Source organism: Lepidochelys kempii, chromosome 3, assembly GCF_965140265.1.
Source record: "Lepidochelys kempii isolate rLepKem1 chromosome 3, rLepKem1.hap2, whole genome shotgun sequence".
Classification (NCBI taxonomy): domain Eukaryota; kingdom Metazoa; phylum Chordata; order Testudines; family Cheloniidae; genus Lepidochelys; species Lepidochelys kempii.
In genome coordinates this window covers 208,654,185-208,667,338 of record NC_133258.1, presented here as the reverse complement: position 1 = coordinate 208,667,338, position 13,154 = coordinate 208,654,185, and the positions used below count along the sequence as shown (strand labels likewise).

General features: G+C 44.8%; 1 protein-coding gene across 5 annotated transcripts in view; it reads right to left on the bottom strand.

The window, feature by feature from the left end:
• Positions 1–13,154, bottom strand: part of ANAPC1 (anaphase promoting complex subunit 1) — a 65,711-nt gene that overhangs the window by 38,318 nt on the left and 14,239 nt on the right. For 4 of the 5 annotated variants that reach the window (XM_073339909.1, XM_073339910.1, XM_073339911.1 and 1 more), the window contains 10 exons: positions 12,886–13,106; positions 10,228–10,437; positions 6,580–6,675; positions 5,992–6,082; positions 5,823–5,888; positions 4,737–4,874; positions 2,658–2,798; positions 2,221–2,281; positions 1,442–1,629; positions 481–555 (listed from right to left, as the gene is read on the bottom strand). In XM_073339909.1, the coding sequence (XP_073196010.1) occupies positions 481–555; positions 1,442–1,629; positions 2,221–2,281; positions 2,658–2,798; positions 4,737–4,874; positions 5,823–5,888; positions 5,992–6,082; positions 6,580–6,675; positions 10,228–10,437; positions 12,886–13,106 (1,287 nt within the window). The remainder of the gene's footprint in view (positions 1–480; positions 556–1,441; positions 1,630–2,220; positions 2,282–2,657; positions 2,799–4,736; positions 4,875–5,822; positions 5,889–5,991; positions 6,083–6,579; positions 6,676–10,227; positions 10,438–12,885; positions 13,107–13,154) is intronic. The other variant, XM_073339912.1, reaches the window with a different exon arrangement.

Genomic DNA, 13,154 nt, shown 5'->3' with positions numbered 1-13,154 from the left:
CTTTTGTTTCTGTTTCGGCAGAAACTAGCTGCTTCAGCCTGAACTCTTTACCAAAATCCACAACAATACGTTCAGTTTATGAGCTGGGGAATTTTATACTGCTGGCTTGTTAAAATGTACTGAGCAGACAGGGATGGGATAGACTATTAGTAAAGGAACAGCGCATCTTGGGAAGATTTCACATGTGCTTGGGAGCAATATTTGGGCTTGCTGCTGGAATGAAGTGTGAATCAAATATGAACTACTACTTATATGTTGGTACGTCTGAGATGATTCACCCTAGTCAGGGACACACTGTGCTAGACACTGCACAGACAGCTGATGACAGTGCTTCCTCCAAAAACTTACAATCCCATGCAAACCCCAGTTGAAAGTAGCCAGAGTTTGCTTCCTCTGATCTGCCTGCATTTTAAAGGTATGATCTTTTATTCAATTGGTAACCTGCTTTTATTTTTAGTAAATGCTGACTCCATCTCTTACTTCGTCTGATCCTGTCTCAGAAGGTCTAGCCTTCTTGGGAGCAATGACAGGGGAAAGGGAACCTTCCAAATCAAGCTGCAAGAAATAAAAGGGAAAAATTAACTATTGTAAAACCCCTGAAATTACATACATGAATCACCAACAAGAACTGAAGGTGAAACGTAATGTCTGCACCAAAGTTAAGTATTGTTTCTTGGCATAGCATTAAAAATTACATCCTTTACTTTCCCATAAAATCACGTACAACAAAGAAGGGAGGCCAATTATCTACGTACAGAAGTCACAAGTGCATTTGGTTTGCGAATTTCATATTCTGACTGGCTAATTTTTAGTGTTTTGGAAGGAAAGAGAAATGCTGATATTAGTGATGGGCAAATGCATGGCTGTGGTGTGTGCCCCTGGAGTTTGCTTTCCGTAAACATACTAGCAAATGAATGTTCTGGCAGGAAGGTCCACTGACACGGAAAGCTAGCGGAATGCTCCCAAGTATTACAAGAATCTGCACCACAAATCCTGTTTTTAAAGGTGTAGGCATCCACTTGGAGAACGGAACTATGAAGTGTCACCTGTGTATTCTATCAAAACAGCATGAATATTAGCTACTCGCAAAGGAGAACTGTCACACTTTGAAAGCAGCAGCATCAGTGGTGAAAGGGAGCCTATTACCCTCATAGGCTATTGTTTATATGTGGCCTAGGTACCAGCATGATGGGCACACAATAAAAGTCACAGACACAAAATACAGTAAGAATGTTTATGTTTTTAAAAAAAGGTACATTTGGAAAAGTTCATTTTATAATTCAGAGATGCCTTGTTTAAAATAGATTAAGGCATGCCTGCTGCTGAACTGAATGTATTTGGATAAACATCTTGAACTTTGTGAAATGATTAAGTATGCAAACAATTAACTAATACTAATATAAGCCTAGAAAACAAACTACAAAGTTGTGCGTTTACTTACATTACGCGTCCATGCCAATCTGTCAGTATTGTAACCCATCATATTCATGAGGCAAGTTACAAATAAACTCCACTCAGAGTGATAACTTGGTCCTCCAGGAGCATTGTAAGCATTATACCACTTGACAAGCATTTGTACAGCAATTTCTTTGGGCAGGATAGACTTAATTCCTTGTAAACATCTTTTCACTGTTTTGGGGGGAAAAGAAAATGTTTATACTATTTTGTCACATCCACGCTTGTAGAATGGAGCCATGTCCATGACTCCACAATTACTGTTGTAAACCCATTTCAAGCCCTACTTTTGGCCCTCTGATAACTCTGTCAAAAAAAAGACCCACACACAGTTCAGCTCCCCCCCATCTATTGGCCTGAAAATTCCCATGCATAGGAAAGGAAAACTTGCTTCAAACTGCAAAGCAATCAGCCACTGTTCAGTTTTAGGACACTGGAAATGTAATTCTAAAAATTTTTTTTGCAACTTCCCTTTTTGCCCACTCCTAAAGCTGTGTTAACAGATCAAATTTCTCATGCTTTTATTCCTTAAATAACAGTGCACACACTTCTTTTAGGCCAGTTTGTCCCCAATTTACCAGAGAATACTACTGGTTCTGAATCAGTGAACCTACAGAGCATAGCTAGATATAGGTCAGCAAGTCTGCAGCTGATCACATGAACTTACAGCATTAGGTGCCGCATCATCAGGGCTCAAATATCAAACTTCACAGCTGTATAATGAAGTGTGCAGTTATGCTTTATGGGTTGGATTCTGTTCCTTACCTAGCTCTGAGGTGGCAATTTCAGGAATGGTAATCCTAACCATCGAGCTATTGCTGAGTTCCTGATAAAAAAAATAAATAAAATTGAAGTTAAATTGTGAGGGGCATCTTCAGATAAAACCAAGATCATAGTCCATCTATACAGGAAGCTTTGTACATTAAAAACTTATCCATAACACAGAGCTTTTTACTAAGCTTGAGACTTTCAAAGTCTGTGGGAGAGAACTGTTGGGCTTATAGGTACTCAAATTCCTGTAAGTGATAAGCAGCAATTTTCCTGAAAAGGACATTCTATAGGGTATGGGTGTGCACTGAACCTGTGGAAGTGCAACATCTGTGAGTCAGAAGCTCTTTGGAGAGCTTACTACATGGGAGAAACCAGGGCTCATTACACTTGGCTCGCCCTGTTTCAGAAACAATCCACAGGAAAATACCTACCAGAGTTACTCTGTTGTGAACAGGGTCTCGCACAGAGTGAATGAAAGTTCCAAGTTGTTGGAAAGTACAATCATCAATGTAAGAGGAGTCATGAAGTTTGGAAGAATCCCTCAACTCTGGAACTGGAGACAATAGCACTCCCTGCAAAGTGATAAAACAATAGTTAAAAGCTGAAATTGTGGGTGGGTGAGTTAGTAAGTCTGGGCTCTGCATATTCTGAAACCAATCCTCATCCTTCAATTTTAGGGTTTCCAGTAAGACATTAATGACTAGGTGTGACGCTAGCAGACCAAGCGCCAGCTCATGCCTGTCTCACTTGAACACTGACTAACACATAGCTGGAATCCATCTGGCTCACCTGTCTGTTAGAATTGTTTAAAACAGATATTAGAATTATAAGAATGTGTGTCGTGTTCAGATTCTATTGAATGCTTGTGAGTTGCTGCCAGCATTAATCTCACTTATAACATCTGTATCCCATATTGTAAGGTAATATTTAAGTGAGCCTCTCTGACTCTGTAAATATCCCGGCAGATGAGAGACATTGATTAGTGTGAAAGGCTGATCTTCAAAAGAAGGTGTTATACACTTCCCAACAGGGAAAATCCATTGACACTAGATGGACTATTGTGGGATGTTAAAGAGAGCAAAAGATATTTGTTGTGGATTATAGAGGCCTCTATTACCTTTTGAAGCTTAAGATTTTAATTTGTGTATCTATCTTTACCCTGTAAATCTCTAAAGTCCTTTTCCTATTTAATAAATCTGTACATAGTTTACTATAGGATTGGCTATAAGCATTGACTTCAGTGTGAGATCTACAGTGCAATTGACCTGGGGTTGGTGACTGGTCCTTTGGGATTGAGAGTAACCTGAATGCTGTGATCCTTGGCATAAGGGACCATCTAACACACAGGTAGGCTCACTTGGGTGGCGAGCCAGATCGAAGTACCCAAGGGGACCGTGTCTGACTCCATGTTAAGGCTATTATAGTGCCTGAGGAGTCTATGCTTATTAACTGTCTAGTGAAATCTAGGAACAGAACTCACAGCCAATTTGGGGTTTGTGCCCTGCTTCCTACGAATGGGTGCTCATGCTTCTGAATCACTGCAGACTGCATTACACTAGGTTTTGAGAGAGACATGAGTTTTAAATGACATTGTCAGCTACTGAAAGAGAGTCATGCCACATGCCACATACTGAAAGAGAGTCGTGCCCTCGTCTCCTACACTACCACACAACACGCATCTCCATTTTGATCGATTTACACGGACACGCATCAGCAGTGACAAGCTGAATGTGGCAGAGGAGTAAGGGACCACATGAGTGAGCCGAGCACACTGAAGAGTGAGGGCTAGCAGAGTTAGGTGTCAAGGGCAAAGGATGAAAGTGGGGATTGAGCTGCAGGAGATGGATGGGAGAAGATGAGCAGCAAGGAGTCCCTCTGAGACAAGCTGTCAGAGGCTCCTCAGAACAGAGATCTTCTCTGACACACCACGAGGGGTTCAGCCCAGTGGCTCTTCTCTCTTCCCCCACAAGCATAAAACCCATTTCCTCCCCATGCTCTCAGGGGGAGGGTGATTCGGCAGGGGGCTTCAGTGGGTTGCAGCTATAGGAATTGTGGCGAGGGGCTGGGGGAGTAAGTGGAGTTTAAGCTGGGGGGACTGAGTGGGAGAAGCACAATCACAGGCTCAATCTCCCTGTTCTCACGACATCCCCATTCACTCCCCAGCAGCACTCACAGCCCACCTCACACCCAGCCTGTGGCCCTGTCTGGACTACAGAGTTCCTTCCTTTGCCTAGCTCTGTCGGTCAGGGGTGTGGAGAGATCTGATCCCTGACCGACAGAGCTAAGGTGGCAGAGGCCCTAACGCAGACGCAGGTATGCCAGCAGAACTGCACTGTTATGGGTATGGCTTGTTTCGTTGGAGGGGGCGGGGAGATGCAGGGAATGGAGCTATACCCAAAAACATTTAATGGGGCCTAGTCCAGCAGAAAAAAGACTCCGGCGCTCAGCGACATCATGGCTTTTGAAAGCCTATAACAAACTCTTTCAATAAAACAGTTTGCTTCTCTCACCTCCTCTAAGGGCCCTAGGTGCTTATTCAAAGGCTTGGAAGGAGTATTCAGGCTATCCAGAGGGGTGCTCGGCCGAGGCATTTGGTTCGACATTGTCAGTGACGGTGCTGGCAGGCCAGGAATAAAAACCTTCCCTACCTTTTTATGAAAAGAAATGGTGAGTTTTAACATGCAGACTCCTCTAACACACATAGGTCAATGGCAGAAGCAGCAGCAGTTATTAATACTTCAAAGAAAAAGGTTAAGAAAATTGGGTATATGGTGAAATTCAAACAAACATCAACAGGCAAGTCTAAAGTTGTCCCATTTTAGCTCCTTTTTCCCCAAGCTTTGACACGTTACAGTATTTTCCAGTCCTACTTCTATACATTTCCACATGCTTGCATCATTGCTGCACATTTAAGTCAACTTAAAGTTAGGACAGTTTCAATTTAAAAAGTCTACTTTTAAACGGTATAAAAATATCTAGAAAAATCTGGTTTACGCAGTTTCCAAAGATAAAGCAAAAAGCACATTGTCTTTCTTAACTTAAAAATAGCTAACCCTATTTTAACTATAAAAGTGCAAATAAGAAAGTCCAACGTAACAATAGTCTTTTGCAAAGTAACAAGTTTTGATATTTAAAACCCATTGACACCTCATGAGAGACTGAAAGCTTTTAGCTTTGGAGAACTTCTGCTTATTTCTCATATTTTTAGGATTCTCTTTGTTCTTAACTCAAAAGCTGGACATGAAAACCACACATCAAGCAACATTATCTCCAAACCTAATGCTTTTCAAACTGTTCTGTGGTGTCAATAACTCAAGAGCAACATTTCCAGCACTGCAAAAGGCAAATCAGACAGCAGCTCCTGCTTTTGATTAGGTTTGATCCGAGGACCTGCCCACCTCCCCAGGAAGTTGATGTCAGAAGTCTCCTAAAATGGCCTAAAGCAGTAACTGTTGTAGCAGCTTACTACATATCAAACACACTTGACATGACACTGGTAACAGAAGTTACAATAGCCCTGTTGTGACATAGGAAATTTCAAACGTGTTTACCTTGGGGTACTAATAATTTTAACTTGACTACATGACGGTACGTACCCGAACCACTCCAGTATACAGCACTAAGTTTCCATTGCCTTCCAGAACCAGCAATGTGTCAATGCTCTATAAATACCAAACAGTGCGTTAAAACATCTCATATTTTAGTAAACACTATATTTAGAAACTGAAAGTACACCAAGGTTCTATATTTAACATACACACTTACCTCTACAGGGGCTGCGTCCTTTGCCTGTATATTGGTAACAGAACCAAAGATCAACTGTGACTTATCGTTACTCTCTTGAAACTTTACACAGCTAAATATTTGGGAGGGGGAAAAAAAAAAAAGATTCAACCAAAAACGTTATATACCAGAGACTCTCTCCTATGTGGCGTTATGACAGAGGGAGAGGATAGTAAACCAGTGATGTATGGGAACTAATTTTCACAGTGGTATCATTCCCTCCTTTTCAACACAAGATAATACTGTTTCTACAGAATCTCTAATATGAGGAATGCTGGTTTTTCTGCTGCTAATTAACATCATTCAAAGTAAAAATCTTTGTTCAATTACCGAGAACACTTCCAAGGGTCTAGGGTAGGAAAAACAAGCATACCATTGGCAGTACAATGAATTCTTTTTTAATCTTAGTTTTCTTCAAATGCGCAAACTTGTATAGGCTATAGTTGCAAACATTCATGGGACAGAGAGACACATACATCGCATTAATGTAACAGATTTCACTATCCCATATCTAGCTAGTTTATTTATTCAGCAATTCACAGGTACCCAGAAAAACCCACACATGCTTACCGCAACTGGAGCTGGGATTCCACTAAAAAGCACAAGAACTTTTGTCCACAAAGGTCAGTTGTAATAAACACTTTTGAGGCTTGGGAATTCTTCTCTCTGTCAATATTGAAACAAGAGGCAGTGATCAGCATAGTGCTTTGGCTCACTGCTCTAGGGTCAGTGGAAGAGTGTTACTGAAGAGAATATTAGGCACAGCAAGCTGCAACACATGGCTGGACATCAGCCGAACAGTGGACTGGACAGCCAGAGTTTGCCCACCCCAATGTGTGTCACTATTCTAGAAATTAGCATTCCTAGATCCCAACCTGCATGCTCCCTAGTTTTAGGCACTCAGGGCTCAGGCTTTACAGGCCAACCCTAGTGTCAGATTTGTTTTATCCTTACTTTACTGTTTGATTCCAAATGTTACTGCTCTACTTAGGTTTCTACCTTTGGGTCATATTTTCTCAAAGGCAGCTGTCCCCCACCAAAAGCCTGCAGTATCTGCATGAAGTCCTCTTTGAAGTGAACAGCACCAATTTCAATCACTTAATAGCATTAGAATTTGTATAGTGACCTCAACAGTAGCGTTGGCATTTGGTGTCAAGCTGGCTAAAGGACTTTAGGAGATGATCATAATGAAGGATAGTGCTGGTTTCAAAGGGAGGAAAGTTGCCTGGTCAGCAACTTTCGGGTAAAGTTTTCACCTATTACAATGTAAGCGCTGCTGCTACAGTATCTTGCACATGCCCAGCTGACTCCCTGGTGATCCTAGCACTGATCACTTCTCATGCGGGCTGGAATAAGCTCCCAGCCACCAGCTGGGCACATGTGCCCCACCACAAACTGTCGATGAATGTCATCCCTCCGAACTGGTGCTGATGGCAAAGGCAATAAGATCCATACGCTGATTTTGCTCAAGCAGGAACTGGTCCTGCACTGCCTCTCTTGCACGAGCTGTGATCCAACCCTCTAGAACAGGGGCGGGCAAACTTTTTGGCCCGAGGGCCACATCGGGTTTCCGAAATTGTATGGAGGGATGAGAGTAACAGCCGTGTTAGTCTGTATTCGCAAAAAGAAAAGGAGTACTTGTGGCACCTTAGAGACTAACTTGGTTAGTCTCTAAGGTGCCACAAGTACTCCTTTTCTTTTTATGGAGGGATGGTTAGGGGAGGCTGTGCCTCCCCAAACAGCTGGGCGTGGCACAGCCTCCACACCCTATCCAACCCCCCCGTGCTTCTCGTCCCCTGACGCCCCCCCAGGGACCCCTGCCCATCCACACACACACCCCGCTCTCTGTCCCCTAACTGCCCCCTGCCGCCCCATGCAACCCGTCCTCTCAGTCCTGACTGCCCCCCCCCAGGACCCCTGCTCCCATTCAACCCCTCTGTTCCCAGTCATCTGACCGCCCTGACCCCTATCCACACCCCCAACCACAACCCCAAACTCCCCTGCCCTCTATCTAACCCCCCCGCCCCCTTACCGTGCTGCCTGGAGCACCGGTGGCTGGTGGCGTGGCTGCACCAGGACAGGCAGCTGTGCAGCACAGAGCACCAGGTCAGGCCGGGCTCTGCAGCTGTGCTGCCCAGGAGCTCACAGTGAGCTGAGGCTGTGTGTGGAGGGGGGAGGCTAGCCTCCCAGGCCAGGCGCTCCGGGGCCGGGCAGGAGGGTCCCGCGGGCAGTAGCTTGCCCACCTCTGCTCTAGAACCACAGGATCCCCTCAGGCAGAAAGCTTCAGCCCATGGCTTGGCATTGGCTGCAATGATACCACCATTGGTAATATCTCCACTTCGGGCAGCTCACTCGGTATTCTGCCAAGTGCAACCGCAGCAGCACTCAAAGCCGCTCATGATGATGCTGTGACTTTAGCTACTTTCTTTATTTAGCATCTTCACTAATGCTCTAGGAGAAAAAGAGCATGCTAATTACATTCACAGACGATACTGAGAGGCACTGTAAACACCAGAGACAGGAAAATAATAAGAACGTGCCAAGAGACGACAATTATGGTCAGATACTAACAAAATGACATCATTTTATCACTGAGGCATGACTGCCAATAGGAAGGACTAGCTCGCACTCGACCCAATTGGAACATAACTCTCTCGGATGGGTTGCGAGCAGCAGGGATTTGAAACCAGGTCTCTATTTCCCCACGCAGGAGACAGTCATGCCTTCAGATCCAGAGCTCTTGTTCTACTGCTGATAACCCAGCCAGGGTGTCCTGTTACCAGTGGTGGCGCGTAGAGAGATTTCAGCTGCAGCACATCTCAAGCACTTGGGATGAGCTTCCCAGCCGGGGGAGCATGTAACTCACATTTACGCAGCTAGGATCTCTGTCCCCAGACTAGTGGCTGGATCAGATAATGATCAATGACCCAGCTACAGCTTTTGTGCTGACAGACCTGACTCTGAGCTGAAAGACAGTAGAGGCTCATGCTTTTAGGTTCCAGGTTCAATCCCTTTGGCTGATGACCCATCCATGAGCATTTGCATTATACAACTACCGTTACCCTTAAGGACCACAAAACTAAGGTCAAGATGTTCCACCTACCACATCAGATGGAGCCGAGACTCCAGAGTTGGAATCCTAGCGGACGCTATCTGTAAAAACTGACGATCTACTACCCCTGTTACCATATACTCAAGATCTATGGTGCCACTCCCATGCACATAGGAATTTACTCATAGTTGGGAGGGAATGCAGCGGCTATTTAACAGCAGACTACAGCTTGGGAGAAAAGTGAAGAATATTTCATCCCCTTCCAACAGGAAGAAGAATTTAGATAGGCAGAATGTAATCACCCAAATCAGAGTTTGGCTAAGACATTGTGGTTAATATGATAACTTGTTTAAAAGAGCCATGGGACCTTTAATGTCTCCAGATGGTAAAGATACAGTTTGATAGCTCATCAAACAGACAACATCTTCAAAAACAGAGTGCCCCATAACCCATGCCAACGCACTGGTTCAAATACTGACCTCCTGCGAAGAGGGATACCTACTGAACCACCCACACCACTTCTGCAGCACACTGCTACTTGAAGGTCTCACATCAAAGCAGCAATCAGACACAACCCTGCTCAGCTCATTAGATCCAGTGGGACAATAATCCAGTTCAGAAGGCTACAGGATAGAGAGGTTAACATTGAAAAGTGCCCAGTCCCATTTTCAAAAGTGAGCTGGGCACTTGGGGTAGGTCTATACTTGCAATTGCACATCTGTGGCCGGCCCATGTCAGCTGACTCTGGCTCTGGCTTGCAGGGCTTGGGCTAAGGGGCTGTTTAACCGCGGGGTAGACATTGCCCGAGCCCAAATGTCTACAGCACAGTTAAACAGCCCCCTGAGCCTGGGTCCCGGGAGCCGGAGTCTGCTGACACACGCACGCCCTGAGGTTTTAATTGTAGTGTAGACGTGGCTTGGGAGCCTGACTGTCACTGAGTCTTAGTCTCTGAAGTAGTTTTTGACAGAGGGACTTAGACACTTTTGAAAAGGTTACCCAACAATACTAAACGATCCTTCGTTATGAAACATTATGGTGTACTCAGTAGTACACACACCTGCTGTAAGAGGCAACGGCTTGCAAAAAGTTTGTACTGAGGACAATTTCACTTTAGTCTTTGTCAGTGGAAATGCAGGTCTACTTAACCCAAATATAAGCTTCCAAACCTCATGGTCATGATGGTCTCTGTCCACAGATGGTCTATGCACAGCTCTGGAACAATTGGCTCAGTTTCTGGAGCAAGGAAGGAGTCACTGGAAGCACTGTTTGGAGAATGGCTCGCACTGTGCCTCCGTGGCGACTGGGTGTTACTGGAGAAATTGAATCTCTGCACTCCGGAGAAAGATTGCACCCCTAAGGCAGGAGAGTGAGAACGGCTGCAAAGACAGACAAGGGCCATGACTGAAAACAGATCATAAAGTCGGGCATGCTCAGGTGTGGGGAGCAGAACACTTTTCCACAAGGGGAGCCAGGGAGCTTGCACACTAGCACGGAATTTTTTCTCACAGTTGCTAATTCAATACCAGCCCACTTGCTCAAAGGAACACACCAACCCTCCAAATACTTCGCTAAATACTTCTGGCAGAGGCTTCAAAAGGAGGGGGAAAATTAAAAAAAAAAAAAAAATCTCCATAATGCACAATCTGGTTAGTGAAAACCTATCCTCAGCCTGCCCAGTATGAATATTACCGACTATAAATGCGGTTCTGTGTTTATGCTAAAAGCTCTATCTTGAGCTGTGCTGCAAGTGGAGGGCCCGACCTCCATGCACGGGACTTATCTAAAGTGCAAGTGGATGATTTTTGAAGGAAATCAAGCTCTCTGGGGCTTCCTGAGGGAGACGTAAGAAAGTGGGTAACAAGACAGTAAAGCGCACAGAGGATGTTGAGCTTTTGCTCCAGAAAAATGCGGCAGAATGGCTGCTGAAGGCATATGGTGGGCATGGAGAGGACGGAATGACCTAAGGTGCATCACTCTGTGTTTCTAAAATACTTCAGGATCCCTACCAAGGCCCACAGGGCGCTGTGCGAGATATTTAAACACAATACAACTAGTTTTAAGAAGTCAGCATAAACTCAAAATGAACACAACTGACTGAGGGGAAGGGAAGGAGATCAACCACGTGAAGAGGGTTAGAAAAGAGACTGCAGGGAAGTTAGAGATGAGAACCACTGACGGGCAAGATAAAAACATATGAAAAAAGTTGAGGCAGTTACACACAAAAAACAAGAGAGAGAAATGAACCAGTGATATTGGGGGAGCAAATTCCATACCCTTGGACTAACTTCAGCAAAGGTGCCAAGCTGTGCTGCAACAGCAGGATCTCAAGGAGAAGGCTGTGATTGTAGATGGGGTCTACACCTTTACAGTACAGTTCTACTCTAAAAAAGCAACTATGTTTAAATGGCACCTTCATAGTCAGCTATCTACATGTGTCAGATCTGCTGACTTAGTGACAAAAAAATATGGCTTTGCTGCTTTTTACTCCTGAAAATCCTGTGGAGCCTACACAACCGAGATTTGATTCCAGTTTGCAACCCAGAGTTGTTTACTCAACTCCATTCAGTGACACATGTGTAGCCCGCTGAAGGCAAGGGGGCTGCAAGGAAGGACCAAATTTGGTCTGCAGAACACTTATTACTGGTGATGATGCACATAATGGAAAGAACCCAGCTTGACGCAAAGAGCACAGACTGAGTGTGCAGGGCTGGCCAGCACTCCAACACCAAGAGGAGGTTTTTCGCTTGTTTTTTTAAATGGGGTGGGCTGCTCTCTGGTCGCCCTTTCAAAGGCAAGAGCAGCAAAAATATACCATATTTATAGGCAAATATCACCAGTAATCTGGCTGAGGGAGACACTACCCAGAGAATAAAATTCTAACTACCCTAATTTTGAGATTTGTTTTTAATCCTTTGTGAAACCCTCCCTGTTAACTGGAGATATTCCAGCATGTGACAGCACAAATACCAGAGGCTTATGCAACATACTGAAGGCGGCAAGGTACAACGCATACCGATGCCAGAAACACCCAACATAGATACATTTATGTTTCTTACATGGTTCAGTATTGTCAATTCACACTTCAAATCCTTTCAGCTTGTTCCATAAAGTAAAGTCAGCCATTATCCCCTGAAGCCAGAACCTTTATTTGCAATGGCTGACAATTTGGGACAATTTTATCCCAATGGTAAAGATAAAAACATGTCAAGAATTATAAAATAAGACTTGACAATCAGCAGAACATAGGGAGAAAGCAGCGGACTCCTGAACTTTGACTGGAAGAGCTGCCACGCTGCCACTTTGGCCTGTCTACAGCACGGCGATGTGGCCAGCTTTCTCACTGAGTTAATCAGGCACCATTGCAATGATCAGCTGGAAAAATCAACAGAAAAAGGAGTGTTCAGGAGTCAAGAAGACTGTCTCCCACGCCTCAGTACTGCCATGCATATGAATTTCAATACCCGCTCCGAGGCAGCGCAGGTGAGAGGGTGGATAGCCCAGTGGCACTGGGACTCAGGAGACCGGCATTCTGCTCCCAGCTACACCACAGATTCTCTTTCTGACCTGGGACAAGTCACTTGGTCTCTCTCTGCCCCAGCTCCCCAGCTATAACATGGAGATAATAGCATCGCCCTATCTCACAGGGACACTGAGAGAAACAATACATGGAAGACTGAAAGGCACTTGGACACTGATAACGGAAGCCAAGTAAGTGAGATAGATCGGTACTGTTTTAGATGTTGTATTGAGTCTATTGCTCACCCTGCATCAGATGTGCTCATCTTTTACACTACTAGTTAACACATAATCCCATTAGCACCCACCTAAGAGCCGCCATGTTGGATATGGAAGGGGAGCGGGAGTGCACGCTGGGCGACGACAACGACCTACTCTGGCTGTGAAGAGAGGAATAATTCTGGAAAGGGGAAGCCATGGGGGAGTCTCCTTTCGAGAGACTCCTGAGGTGGGCGGTCAAAGAGCTGCTGGTGGCCATGTGTTGAGGCGTCCCCGCCTGCTCAGAGAACTTTAGGACTGTGTTTTGCTCCTGGAAGAGACAAAAGAAGCTGTACGTCATAAGGAACATGAGTGGGTC